This window comes from Talpa europaea (genome assembly GCF_964194135.1).
Source record: "Talpa europaea genome assembly, chromosome: 1".
Taxonomy (NCBI): Eukaryota; Metazoa; Chordata; class Mammalia; order Eulipotyphla; family Talpidae; genus Talpa; species Talpa europaea.
Genome location: NC_140073.1, coordinates 130708674 through 130723938, shown reverse-complemented (window position 1 = coordinate 130723938; position 15265 = coordinate 130708674). Strand labels below are relative to the sequence as shown.

At 43.2% G+C, this 15265-nt stretch overlaps 1 protein-coding gene across 1 annotated transcript in view; it reads right to left on the bottom strand.

Moving 5' to 3' along the window:
• LOC311181263 (aldehyde oxidase 2) overlaps window positions 1-13168 on the bottom strand; it is a gene marked incomplete at both ends in the record, with an annotated part of 73718 nt that extends 60550 nt beyond the window's left edge. Inside the window, 7 exons of the mRNA XM_084249596.1 lie at window positions 1409-1498; window positions 4106-4167; window positions 6811-6937; window positions 8326-8434; window positions 9364-9460; window positions 10894-10951; window positions 13115-13168. Coding sequence (XP_084105722.1) covers window positions 1409-1498; window positions 4106-4167; window positions 6811-6937; window positions 8326-8434; window positions 9364-9460; window positions 10894-10951; window positions 13115-13168 — 597 coding nt within the window. The remainder of the gene's footprint in view (window positions 1-1408; window positions 1499-4105; window positions 4168-6810; window positions 6938-8325; window positions 8435-9363; window positions 9461-10893; window positions 10952-13114) is intronic.
• Window positions 13169-15265: the final 2097 nt, after the last annotated feature.

Genomic DNA, 15265 nt, shown 5'->3' with positions numbered 1-15265 from the left:
CCTATTAAGGTTTTAATATTGTTAAGGTTTTTAGTAGTATTCAGGCCAACATCTGAATAAACAGCCATTGCCCTATTTGGAATGAGAAGGGTCAGCAGTACCTGGGAAAAATAAAGCGCTGTATCTCTAAAACCTAGAAATAAGATGATGTCTGAGATTTAAAATGCAAAACAAACATAATGAATCTGAGCTGAGAAATGAAAAGTTGGCCCCTCGAGGGCTAAACCAAGACTTAACATCACCCAATGGAAGATATTAACACAGCCTAGAGAGAAGGGAGAGTTGGGGGGCAGACACCTGCCTCCCACAGGTCTACTGAAGTGGAAGACAAGGCTTTCTGTGATGTTACCCTTCCGATTACTCAGCTTCCTGTGTCATGCTCACAAGGTGAACGCCTTGGTGAATTGTCCTATAGGAAAGGACGTGTGGCTCACAAGAGAACCATAAAATCCACATTAAATTGTGTTCTCTTTATCACTGGGTACTGGAACATGTTCCAGGTTAAACTTCATGCTCTTTAGAGTTTGGGTGAGATGAGTCAGGTGGTCCCCAGGGTCTCATCATTATCCACAGTGAGTTCTAGAGAAGACCGCCATATTGAGGATCAGATTTTAGAATGGCTTGCCCCCTCCAAGGCACTGGTCCTCAGTGAAGAGGTCAGGGGGCTGCAGGCTACCTTCCCTAGCAACAACCCTCTATCCCATTGCACAAAATAAGACCAAAATAAGGGGACAGTAGGAGGCCAGCAGTGGGAACACAGTTGGTCTGAGGGATAGAAATAAACCAATATAGGAGGGGGATGGTGGGCTCAGGTTCATCTAAAGCCAGCTCTGTTCTCTCAGATTTTCTTGTTTTAAGGGAGCAATTCTATTTTTTCCTGTATTCCAGTTTTTCTAAGTAATTCCTTTAAGAACTTGGCAGTGGGTCTTTTTGGAAACCAGAATCTCTGAGAGAGCAAAGCCAGGGTATGAGATGTTTTAGGCTGGATTTCTCAGCTGTGGGAGCCAAGAACTGGACCCAGGACTTTGGACAGGTTCCTCAGCCTCTCCAAGGTTGAGCAGCCTCTCTCTGCCAAGGAGAGAATCAACTTTATGGGCACAGGGCTGGGCACAGAAGCCATTTCCCGCACAAGGAGGGCCCTCATTGTGGTAAGGGGAGGTCTTTTTTCTTTTATTGGGGTGGATTTTTGTTTTGTGTTTCAGCCTTCTGGGCAGTGAAGGGGACAGTAAGTGTGGGCTTCACCAGCACTCTACCCCGCAATCAAACGAAAGTGCTGTCTTCCTGCCTGCACTTTGGACATTCGTAAATAAAGCAGAGCATGACCATCAAACATAACTGACCCATTGTCAGCAGCCTGTGCCATAATGCCATGCTCTCAGTGGGAGGACAGAACCAAGGGACTCACATTATCACTTTTCCTGCCAGGTGAGGAAGAGTCATTTTCTCCCTGATCCAAGCAGCATCTTCCTGTTCCTTTCTGTGAACAGCCATTTAACTCCTAAGAAGATGAAATATCATGAGATTAAAAACTTACTAGTTAACTATGAACCAGAGACACTCTTTGGGGTGGGGGGAAGGAGGGATTGGGGTCAAAATCGGGGTTGCAATTGTATGGGGAATATAAAAATAAAAATAAAATAAAATAAATTAAAGAAAAAAAATCTTACTAGTTAAATGGGTGTATGCCTTGAAGATCTGACTATTTAAATGAGACTCCACTCTCTTTTGGTCACTAATGGTGGGTTCTATTTGAGTAGGGATAGTCACAAGGTCTTCTTTTGTTTTATTTTTAAAAATAAAACTATACACATACAACACGAAATTATATGTTATATATAAATAATTATATATATAACATATACAACATATATAATGTAATAAAAATATAATATAAAATAATAGAGTATAAAGAAGCATAAAGGAACCATTATTACCCAATTGCACTGATAATATTTTTACATAATATATATTTGGGATTGTGCTATATTTATAGTAGATATACTTTTTATTTTGGTTCCTTGATCACTTATTTGCCCATTGGTTCATTTACACTGTGAATCTTTTCCATATCATTAAAATGTCATTGAAATATAATTTTTCTAATTGTAAAATCTTCTGTCTTCTAGCTAATATTTTTGTAAAATTTGCTATCGATGTAGACTGAAATTGTTTCCTACATTTTATAGCTATCATATTACAGTGAACATTTCTTTTTATTACACATACAGTTTTGTGTACATCTCTGAATTTTTTCTTAGGTGAATCTTAGAGGCAGAATTAATAGATAAGATTTTTTCAGGGCATAACTATTTAACCATTCTTAGCATTTATAAGATGCATCAATGCTGAATGTTATCATTTATATAAAGGGTTTTAAAAAAGAAAAAGAAAAGAAAAATGGAAAAAAGAGGAAGCCTCCATTTTGGTACCAGCTTTCTCAGAAATTTGGAATCTACCTGGCACTACCTGGGAATGAATGGACAAAGGGTTTTAAATCAGATTTCCATTTAAATCAGGTTGGCACTTTTATTTCCCATTTCTTATAAACTTACGTCTTGCATTTTCTTCCTCAAATAATTTATCTTAGTGTCTAGCAAAATATACTCTTTCAGATACCCCAGTTCTCTGTCTCTGGCCAAGTGTCCCATCCTTCCACCTTCCTAATTGTCCAAGAAGCAAATTGGTTGGGCCATGCAAACATGCTTCTTCTCTTACTCAAAACTCTGAAAACTTCCACAATGTGCCATGACTTAACCAGAACAGAGAAAGGCCAGTCTTCCTCTCGCCTAGTAGATAGACGCCTCAGGTATTCCCTCTGGGACAAGGTCCTTGAGGCCTATTGGCTGTCAGGTGGTTATCCCACCACAATGCAGAAGAAAGACAAGAAATGTGGATGACATCTACATTGCAAAGGGAGAGATGTTTCCTTTAACTTCCTTCATAAGCGTTTTTCCATTTACACCAGCAATCTGATAGTTTACAAAGTATGAATTTTATTTCTCAGCTCATCAACTTTGGTTCCCCTGTGTGGTAGTAAAAGTCTGGGATGTGCATACATAGAGGGCCTGCCTAGTTCTGGAAAGTGGCTGCTCCTGCTATTTCTTGAGCCAGGGCAAGAGAGCCACGGGAGGCTCCTGGTCTGTGACTTGGTGCTTTTCTCTTCACACCCTGGACTGTATTCTGTGCCCAGGTGAGCACTCCCATCTGAATGTCCAGGCTCTGTCCTTTACTTCTCAAAATAGCCAGTCATTGGCTACCCTTGGACTGAGGGGTGCACATGCCAGCTTTTATAATCTGCCCTAGAAAGATGGACTTGGGGAGAGGTTTTTCAGGCTTGGGAGGAACATGGTCTAGAGAGGAGGTGAAAGCAAGTCACCTTGGCCCCAGGGCTTTCTGAGAATGTTGGGGAGAATCCATGAGGGGCTGTCTAAGGGCAGCACTGCCCCCATTTATCTTGCTCTCAGCAGAGGCCAATCAGACTTGTCTGCTGGCTTGCTGCAAATGCTATTCATATATCAACAAACGCACTCAGTAACAGTAGTTACTCTTTGTAGAGTTTTTACCAAGAGTTACATGAGACTTTGTGACAGTTTCTCCACCATTTCTCATTTGGCCTTCACAAAAACCCAGAGAGGTATCCCCATTCTGTAGAAGAAACTCCTTGCCATCTTTTACTTGGGTTGAATTTTGGATTTTACTCTGCCTTTTTGGCTTCTTCATCTGCTCATATTTTCCCTGCTAGTCTAGATTCTTGGAACTAATTTTGCCCCCAAGGCAACTTCCACACTTTTGCTTCTGTCCTTGCATCTTCTGGAGCCTTCCTATTTGTACGGTCCTGGTGCTTTATTTAACAGGTCATGGTAGATATCCGGGTGGTTGGTCACCTATTTCTACCTGTTTTCTAGGTGGAATATCAAAGGAAGTGCAACTTTCACCCACTCTTCAACAAATGGCTAAAACCCCCATGAATCAGCTGGCGCTAGCTCATTTGGTCTTCTTTCTCATTTGTTTAGATGGCCTAAAAAGTTCAATTTCTGTATTCCCAGCATTGACCAGTGTATCAGTCATTCTTGCTTGGTTGGTGTCCCCACAGCCAGCTACTCACCGCACAGAAGGTCCTCCCACTCTCCAGAATTGGCCGATACCCAGTGCAGCGGCAGAGGTTACCTAATCAGAGAAGAAGTGTGGCTGTTACTAGGCTCTATCTTTATAGGTTTCTTTTGAGTCTTAAAACAGACCCAGGCTCTTTCTGAGGATTTTAAAGTATCTACCAGATTGTCCATTTCTTTTCCCTCTTTTTAGAATATTGTCCATCTCCTCAATTCCAACTTTTTTCTCTTCCTTAAGATGATAGCTTATCAGATGAGCTCTGTTATTCTATCTATCTATCTATCTATCTATCTATCTATCTATCCATCCATCCCTCCACCCATCCGACACTTATCTATGTGGCAACAAGTATATTTCAGACACTATATAAGATATGTGGAATCCTAAAACATAGAAAGACCATTTCTAAAGCACTATATGAGCAAAGTATCATGTCTTGGACAGATTATAAATGCGCCTCAGTGGCTTTTAGATCATTGCATCAGAATTTCCTGGGGGTATCCATTAAAAATGCAGATCCTTGGTCTTTCAATTGTCCTGAGTCAAAACAGTGGGGTGCAGGGGTAGGCTCCGGAATCTGTACTTAAGAGCAGCATAATTTAGGGCCTTCTTGGTGGTGCAAGGGTTAATGTCTCAGTGCTATCAAGCTATTGCCAGTCACTGCAATCCCTGGCCAGGGAGTTAACCCACATGGCGCTGCAGACCTTTTCTGTCTCACCCGGCTGCTCCCCTCAGCAGTGTATTTTAGTAGATCTGCCTGTTCTGCTCCCCACTCTGTCTCTGGTAAATCCTCTCACCCCTCCCCATGCCTCTGGCCTACACTCCAGCTCTTGTATGCATAAATAAATAAAAATAAATCTTAAAAAAAAATAAGAGCAGGATAATTTTAGCGCATGCCAAAGTCTGAGAGTCTCACATTTTCAAGATGAAGGCATGAGGGTCACTGTGGGATAGAGTTTGTCTGGACAAGCTTCACAAAGAAGGAGGCTCTTGAAGAATGAGTAAATGCTGGGTTGGTGGGAAGTAGGAGAGAACTTAGGAATTCACAGGGCAGCACAGACAAAGGTGCAGGAGAGGGAATGTGTAGGGGAGTTGGGGCCATTTTGCTATGTGAAGAACTGGCCCGACGGGGAGTCACAGAGGGGAGGAGGCAGAGTGAGTTAGTGCAGCTGGTATTGAGCTCCTCCCTGCACCTGGCGAAGGAGGGAGGGTTTGGCCAGGCTTGGGGGGTGAGGAGCTATTGAAGGACATCACATCCTGTTGAAGGACATAAGGAGGGTAGGATTTTGGATGAATTTCAGTAGTATAATTTTACATGGTTTTCTGTCATGGAGCAGAGTAAAGGAAACCCACTGACAACAGACAGCTTAGGAGACTGCTCACTCTGTAGGCCTCTAAGAATATGTTTATCTGACAGATGACATGTTTTAGGATGATTGACCTCTGAAATGATGTTTATTGATTCTGTCAAAGGAATATATTTAGGAACTCCTCTTTGTAACTTAAACCCATTGTAAATTTTAAAATATCTTTTTGATATAAACTCATGCCATTTGCAGCAACATGGATGGAGCTGGAAGGGATTATGCTCAGTGAAATAAGCCAGAAAGAAAAAGAAAATATTGGATGGTTTCACTTATAGAAGGAATATAGGGGAACCAAATAAGAAATCAGGAAAAAAAATAACTATAACAAATTTAAAAACAAAATTAGCAGGCAACTACAAATCAGAGACATTCTGCAGGGGTGAGGGAGGGCGAGGGATCAAAACAGGGGCGGGAAGAGCACAAGGGACTATGGTGATGGTGCACAGATAGATTGGTGATGGAAATTTTACAGGGATTACACCTGAGAGGAGAAAGCATACATTGTACAAAAGGAAGAATAATGTAAAATACATATAAAATAATAAAATAAATAAATAAATAAATAAAATGAAAAAAAAAAAAATCTTTTTGCTATGTGAAGAACTCTGTGTCTTCCCCAAAAGAAATATTGAGGTCCCAACCTCTGGAACTGGAATTTGGGGATAGGGCCTCTGCAGATGTAATCAAGTGAAAACGAGGCGATGCTGGGTTTGTGTGTGTCCTAACCCAGGGGCTGGTGTCCTTATAAGAAGAGGGAAATTCGGGGGGGGCTGCAATTGTATGGGGAATATAAAAATAAAATTTATTATTATTTAAAAAAAAAAAAGAGGGAAATTTGACACAGTCACACATGGGGAGAAAGCCCTGAGATGATGGTGGTGGGGACTGGTATGAATCCACAGGTCAAGGAATGCCAAGACTGTGTCAATCACCAGAAGCCAGGAGGAGGCAAGAAAGAAACTTCCTCTAGAGCTTTCAGAGGGAACATAACTCTGCTGATCCTTGATTTTAGACTTCTAGCCTCCAGAACAATAAGAGAACACATTTCTGTTGTTTGAAGCTACCTGTTTTGTAGTACTTTGCCACAAAATTCCTAACAAAGGCAGCTAAAGAAATGACAAATAGACAAGTGGGTGTTGAGATGGAGGTGTGTCCACCTGCTACGTGCTCAGGCCACCCCAGCCAGGCCTCTGCTAAGTGGGGTACAGTTTGGTGCTCTTCTCTGCTCCTGGGTGAACTATGTTAGAAGCAATGGAGGGGGCCCCAGTGGCCCTCAGGTAGGTGGAGCAGCCAAGGCACATGTACCAGGTGATTTTCTCTGCGTCACACCTACCGCCCAAGGCTTCCATGAGCTGTTCCTCTGAGGGCTGCGGATGATTCCTGATTAATGTGTACATGGACATGACCATCCCAGGGGTGCAGAATCCACACTGGGTGCCGTGGCTCTTGGCGATCCTTTCCTGGAAACACACATATGGGGTCACTGGCCCTACCTTCTTTGTGCCGCCTCTCACCAGGGGTTACATCCCCTATCTCCTTTGCCATGAGAAATCTACTCCCTGGGCAGTGCATAGCTCCCCTTGGTCAGGGCTGGCTGGCATCACCTTCCCGATGCCGCCCCTCAGGGAGGTGGCACAGAACTGTATTCTAGCATTGCAATCATTTCTAAAGGTCAAGTGCCCAGATCTTTCTAGTTGGGAATTAGCAGCATGCCGCCTCCATTCCCACAGTGAGAAGTCTCCAGAAATCAATAATTACAAGGCAAGTGTATATAAATTTGAACACCTTCACATCTTGACTGGCTTATTTCTGACTATGAGGTCACCTCTTATTGATAGACTTGGAGATGATCAACTGCTGACCTCAGTTTATTTCTTTAGATTCTTTGTGTTGGCTCAAAAGGAGGTCTGTGTCCAAAGGTCCAAGATTTTGTTCTGTGCCCTGGAACCTTGCTCTGTAGAGAGCTTCGCTCAGGCTGGCAGTGTTGGCACCAGCTGGGCGCTTGTAGGATGTGCAGAACCTTTGACTGCTGTGCCAAAGCTCCTTTCAACAAACTCCCAAAACTGATTGTTAGGCAGATTAAAGTTTGGCAGCTCTGCTCTAGATTTCAGAACACAATGTAATCCTAGGATTCAGGTTTATGGACCTTGCTGTGAATACACTCTCTGACATCTAGCCAAATCTGCTCAGTCCTCTGTCTTGCAGACCTTCCTGAACTGCTCCTTTCGTGGTTAAACCCAGAGACCCTTGGGCTCTCCTGCCTGGAAGGACTCACAGCATTGGTGGATCTGGGCCTACAACTCTCCAGATCTCCATGACAGTAACAAAGAAAGTGATGTGTTTTCTGCCAATACATGTCACAGCACTCAAACACAGCCTCTATGTTCTAGCTTCAAGCTAAGGTTTGGAGAAGCGATTATCCTCAAGCTAAAGGAAAGTTACCTTCATTTTGATTTTACTCCCAAGATCTCCATGCTCCAGGAAATAATCCTGAATTTTATTCTGCTAGCCTCAGAGACTTTTATTCTATGCACAATATCCTTTGTACAATATTTATTCCAGGCCACAGTCCAATAGGCATTAATCAATGTTTTGATAACTCTGCTTATCATTCAAGTGGAAAGAGTAAGAAAAAGATATCACTTTAAAAACAGGGCTGGTTCTCCAGCTTTCTTTTAAATTACTTGGCAGGTTATCATCTTGAATAATATGTGACCACAGCTCCTACTTGCCTGGCTACAACCTAGATAGCCCAGGCAGCACGGTCAACACAGCACTGGTTGTAAAGATAAAGTTAAGGAATGAAAAATTTAGTATTTTTTTCACTGGGATGATTATGAAAACACACCTGCACAGGATGAAGTCTGGTATTGATGCTTCCAACACCTTCCACAGTGGTGACAGCAGCTCCATACAGAGAGCAGATGGGCACCAGGCATGCGGTGACAGAGAGGTGTCTGCGTATGAGAAACACAAGGATAATCAATGGGAGTACAAAGTCCTGCCCTGTGGGGGTATCTGGGAACTAAGGAGGGCAGCAGAAGCCCTCACCACCCCAAGCCTATCATTCATCCTGGGGGCTGGTGAACCAGAGGAGTGTCATGGTAGATGAATTTAGAGTCCCCACTGCAGACTATTACCTGTAAGTAACGGGGAACTTCAGGGTAAACCTGAGTATTCTGAACTATAGAAAACTTTTCAAATCCAGAACAGTTGCACCTGGGACCAGCGGGAATGGACTCTTGTCACCAGGAGTATGGTTGGAGCTCAACCAGTATTCACGAGGGAGGTATCCCCACATAGGTTGAAGGAAGACCTATATCTTTCACCCACACCTGCATTATTTTTTTAAAAGTTAATTTTAAACTCTGTATATGGTCACACAATAATGTTGGGGCGGGGGGGGGCGCTGTATTCGCAGGCCATTCTCCCAGTGATTTTGGGAGAAACTCAAATCCTGGAATCTGGCCCTTACAGGTCTATATCCTTGCTCTGAAAATAGAAGGAGCATCAGCTTCAGAGCCAGAAATGTGGATTCAAGTCCTTGTCCTATGGCTTACTAAGTGTATGATCTTGAACAAGTCACTTCATCTCTTTGAATCTGTTTTCTCAACTGTGAAATGAATGACTGGCCTTAGCAAGGATTCTTAAGCCGCTATGCACACACAGACCTTGAAAGGCTTGCGATGTCCCCGAAACTGTAATTAGTTTATATGTTTTCAAGGATAGATGATTCATAGCTTTTATCCCATTTTTAGAGGAGTCTAACTTCCAGAGATGGTGAGAATCCCAAGACTAGGAAGGTCTCAGAAAATTTTTACTGCTGTAAGATGAACATAGCAGTCTGGCAAAGAAAGCAGACCTCCTCTGGCTTCTGGGCAGTTACCTTATCTTCTTGGACACAGGGTCACACTCAGACACCATGACTGTGCAGGCACCGCAACCTCCTATTCCGCAGGCATACTTGGTTCCTGTGAGGCGCACTGGAAGGGGGTGGTCAAGGAAATGATGCCAAGGTGGACAAACTGCTTTATAGCTGCCCCCTAAGGTGACTAGAGGGGAAGATCTTCTTTGAGCAACAAAGGACAGGTCTGCCTCCAGGTCTTGGTAAATGACACTCTGTAGCTCATTAGTTGTGTGACGTTGGACACACTTATGGCTCCTGGTTTTCTCATTTACAAAGAGGGAAAAGTACTTTCTATTGTATCTTTACAGGTTTATCATAAGCATCTTGTAGGCCAATGGATGTAAAAAGCTCTTTGAAATTTCTTATTTTGTTACAGAATATTATTTTAGGTCTTCTTTTGGGTTGCTATCATGTGATTATAACAGAAGAAATAATTTTGGGAAGGTCACTATATTAACTAGTTTTGTCCAGTAATTTGTAATTCATTTGAAAGCAAGTGAGTGAGCCTTGGGAGAAAGCGCATATCCTTATTTTAAGATCCTCCCTTGAGTGTCCCTCTTTTTTTTTTTGTCTAATCCGAATCTACATTCAACCTCCACCCCTTACCACTGGTATCTCTTCCCCTAATGATGATCTGTTTCCACAGATTATGGGATTGGATATAATTAACCAGACAAAGTAAGAAGACTGCAGTATCACTGATTTTTCTTTTAAGTCATAGGACTTATTCATCTAAATTAACTCATAACTTCAGCTGCTTCTCAAGGAGGTTATATGAATGGGGGAGTGGGCTTCGTGTTAGTGGGGAAGTCATGCTCCATTTGGATAGAGGACTCGCTACCCTTACTGAGCCTCACGAAAATGACTCTTCTCCCATTTGTCATTACAAGCTGAGAAAAATCTCAATGTAAAAAACATTGAAATTTCTTAATTTTCAAACATTGACAACTAATTAAAAACCATGAGGACTTTTAACCAAAACTAGACCAGGGGTCCATTCCATCCATTTGTAATTTCTTTCATTTTTCTTTGGCTTCTTTGAGAGATCATTTTGATTTACTATTAAAATATGTTTGCCATGGTGAAGATTTGTGTTTCAGAATATAAAATGGTGGGGGAAAAATGCTGTAAGAAAACAGATGTAGGAAAAGGCAATCTCTTCCTATGACACATGCTTTCCCTGAATCTGGGTTTGGTTTCTCTCTGTAGCAGGATACTCGCAACACAAGCCTCTGTTACATAACCACCCTCTTGGGGATCTGGAAAGCCCTTAAAGGAATAATTAGTGCTGAAATAAAGAGCTTAGCTTCTATTTCACTGCTATTAAACTACGATATAGAGAACTCTGGGGAAACTTCATCTTCTCCAAATAACCCAATTCACTTAATATCCTGAGATCATTGCCAAAAGCAAAGAGAGAGCCAGGGTCAAGGGACTAACTTTCATAATCACAGAGGCCCTAAGTTTTAAGACAAACATAGGCTTGGCCAAGACTTGATCAAAGGGTCCAGTTTGTTCGTAGGAAGGTCAGCAGTGTGACTTCTGGGTCTGCATTCCTCTCTATCACCTGCATTGGAAACAGGAAAGAGAAGGTTATGGGGTTGGAAACAGTGACTCAGGAGAATGTTGTGGTCTGCTTGATTTAAGGGTTGGGAAAGGATTTAGGCCCAATGGAATCTGCCCCTGTTTCTGTGGTCTGAGGGCAAACAACTTTCCCAACTATTTTTTAATAGAGCAAAGACTCACCAAGCAAGTGTGGCCACAAAGGTTGTTTATGTGATTTGCTGTGTAAGGACAGCTTGAGTCTTCATGTTTTCTCCATGATTTAGCTATTTTTGTGGAATCTTCCAACCTACTGTTTTGTATTCTTAAAATATTTCAAATTGGGGAAAGACTTGATTGTGTGTGTGTAATGAAGGCTCTTGTGAGGGATGAAAGTTAGGTAGAAGCTTTTCATTCTGGCACCTCTGAGACATCTCTAGTGGGGAGTATATTTGATAACATCAAGGGTCGTAGGAGTGGGTGGCAGAGAGACGATGTGGGAGGGAGTTGTCATCTGGAGAGACCCTGGATGGAACCAGTCCCCTCACAGCAGAGCCTTGTTGCCCAGTTCAGAACTTAGTGTGGCTCTGGCAGGACACTAGAATTCCTCCCTCTCTCCCCTTGGAAAGTGAGGGAGTTAGCATCCAAAGTCATGGAGGGGCCTTCTTTGGCGCTTCCTTCCCATTTGCTTATTTGGGATATTTCCTTTGTCTTTCTCTTGGGGTCTCCAGTCATACTATCACATTAGTAAAAAGGAAGATACAGTAGACTATGTGTGTTAAGTTCTTCCTTTGCTCCCGATGAAAAACATGAACTGTGTAGACCTCACATAATAAACAATTCATAAGATGATTCTAAGTTGAGATATAAAAATCCAACTGCTCTTTGTACCTAGCAGTCTCCAATCAACAAAAGAAGAAGCCCTCCTCTGCCTGCCCTTATTTCCCCCCCAAGTCCTTTAAAAACATTTATCGAGAATATGGTTGGATAATATTTCTATTATCTAGCTGACCCCCACTCTCCCCTACACAAACCTGTATTTACCAAGCCCTTGACTTATTCCCTATTCTGGATGCAACTACTTCATTCTGGGCTCATGACACAGAGTGATGTGGGACAGAAAAGAGAGGAAGGGGCATTAATAGCCTAGGCCAGTGGAACAAACAAGTAAAGACTCAGCTCATGAATGACAGTTTTGGAAGAATGCATGGTGGCTGCTGCTGTGGCTGGATACAGGGGAGAGAGCAGGAGGGAAATGGTGAGAACTTAGAGGCTCTATTCTTCCTCCTTTCCTGCACCCATTCTGGCACTGGGAGTTAGGATGGACATGACCAATCCCAATTAGGTTTGTCACATCTGTGGGCTGAGTGGTCCTGGGAGGAAAGGTGGCCAGACCCCAGGGAAGTGGTCAACCTTGGGAGCTACAGAATGGTCCCCTTGAAATCCACAGAGACTCACAGAAGAGTGGATCTGGCAGAGCCTCTGAGGGTTAACTAGTGGTCTGTGTGGAGAGATGGGGCGATCTGAGGGAGAGGATGCCAGGGAAGGGAGGCAATGAATGAACTCCCTCTCCTGTCATGTTGGTGTCCCCTGGAACTCACCTGCCACCCAGGAAAAGAGGAGGATTCAACATTGACTGCAATTCAATTTCAACTAACTCTGTCTAATGGAGCCACAACAGAAAAATTAAGTTGAAAAATAGAAAAGTAAAGAAGGCTCTATTGCTTGTCCCTCTGAGTTTGAGGATCAAGATATGTTATTAGATTAATGGCTTCCCATGTATCAGGCACCAGGCTACGTATTGTTATAAGCATCAAGGGGCTTCCAATCAGCCAGAGAAGCACCCCTCTTTTAATATTCACAATTGCCATAGCACTTGGATACTAGAGATGGGTACTCTGAAGTTTAGGGAGGTGAAATAACTTGCTTAAGTATATACAGCAAATCACAGAGCGGGATTGGAATCAAGACCAGCTGATGCCAAGGTAGCTGTGATTCACACCAATATTCTACCATGTCTCCACATTCCTAGAGGGTGAGCTGTGGCTGAGGGGGGACAGCTGCATTAATCTGGGTTCCTAGTTCCTGAATAGGGAGGGGCTTAACCCAAATGGGTCATAGGTGCTCCCCTCAAGCTAGGGGTTTCCTGCTGTCTCTGCAAGCCCGGGTAGTGTCACCCAACACTTACCTTCCTCCCGTTCACAAAGAAAACCAACTCATCCGATCTTGGAGGGCAAGGCATTGCACCTGTGAGTCAGTGTCACCTTATGACTCTAGGTGGGAATGCTCTTTGGCACCAGCCACAGAAATGAGTAGAAAGGACTTAGGTTTAAGCCAGTGCTATTCCTCCCTGTGTAGATGCAGGCAGAGTGGAGGCCCCAGAGCAGGGTAGTGGGTGGAGTTGCCCTTGCTTCCTGGCCTTTTAAGTCTAAGGAAGCCATATGCCCCACCTCTTGCCTCACGCCTCCTTCTGCCTCCCACCAATCCCCACTTCGAAGCTTACTTGGAACTTAGCCCACACTTCATGCTTTTTCTGAAGTTGGAGGGCTTCCATGTGAAAAGCATAAACAACAATCTAAGCTTAAACCCACTGCACGTTGCCTCAGTCCCAGAATTATTTTCTGGATGGATTTCAGTCTTCTCAAAAGCAACTGGAAGTGATTTTTCTGAGACTTCCCACTTTCCCCAACTTTTTTCTTATTCCAGTTGAAGAAACATCTCCTGATAGGAAGCCATATGGACTACTTAAAGTGGAGGTGTGGGGAGTCACGTGTACCAGCCCCTTTATACTTTTCCTACTTCCTCCCCACCCACAGGATCATTCCACTGAAAACAGTGATCTATTCAAGGCAACTGCTTTATAGATTAATAAGGACTGAGAGGGGTGAGATCAGAACTTCAGGAAGTGGCTAAATGGGAGCTAAAACCAAGATGTCCTAGTTTAACAGATCTGTAAGTTTATGGACAAATGCTTCAATGAAACACCATTTTTGATCTTTTGAAGATCTCCAGTTTGACATCTGTAAATAAAATGAGAAGTTCTTATTCTTTCAGCTTAATGAATGTCCAGGATTCGGCCTCACAATGGGTGAGCAGGTAACTGCCCGCGTGGTCTGATGTCAGGAGAGGAGGGAAGACCTGTGTGTTTCTGAACCCTTCCTTCTTGAGGACATGGAGCTGGACTTGTTGTTGCTGGAGTCAGACTTTGTCTAAAGGTGAACTTAGGCAACAGGACCTTGACAAAACAGCAAAGACCCCGTGTCCTCCTCACTTGGCTCACTCAGGCAGATCCGCCTTGTCACTTGGTCCAGGTGTGACTTCAGAATCCTTCCCACCAAGAGTCACTCCAGAAAATAGCCCTAATCAAATGTGGTTGCCAGATTCCAGCTTTCTTTACAATTCTAACGCCTGGGCCCCAAGCTTATCCATGTTCATAGACCTGTGAAACCGAATGTGTACACTCCTGCACACATGTTTGTGGGTGTTTTGCAGGTATTGAAAAGCTTCTAAATAAATCCACCACAGATTCATGAGAACAGATGTTAGAGATCCTGCTGTGATTTAAGAGGGACCTTGAAGTAGGTCTTTTTGATCAAGTCATTCCTGCTAAAAATACCCCCTCTTTGAGGCTTCAAATCTGAGGTTAAAACCCCTTCACCTCTTGTGCAGTCCTCCACAATCTGTGTTTCTGGTCTGAGGCTCTCTTGTCTTTCAAAAAAAAATTTCTTGCTTCAGACAAATAATTCTCATTTTCGTTCTTCGTTATAAACCTGGCTTTTTTCCTACCTGAAACCTCCCAGTGGCCTCCCATTGCACTTAGCAAAATCTCTTGTGCTTCCCTTGTTGGCTCCATGGGCTGGCCCTGCCCTCCTCTCTGCAAGCATCTTCAACCACTTTCTCCTTTGTTCATAACAGAGATTATGAACACTGGCTTTCCCTGCCTCTTGAATGCACTGTACTCTTTCCTAGAGCTTTGGAGCACGTTATGCATTCTGCCTTGACTTCTCTTCTTCAGACATTGACTGGTGCCCTCTTGTTTGTGTTCTTCCTTGATCACCCAGTTTAAAGTAGCCCATCACCCTCCTACCATCTTGTGGATTGATTCAGCAATTTTCTTTTTCTCTGTAGCTCATTACTACCTGACAAGGATACTTTGATATCTTCATGAGAATGTAAGCTCCATGAGGGCAGCCATGTTACTTTCAACTCACCACCATACCCCATGGCCTAGAATTGTGTCTACACAGTACATGCACAGTGTTGACTGACTGCAGAAGGCTCTCCGATGGCTGCAATGATAATAACCCAATTTCTGACCCTCTATGATCTCCCCCCCACT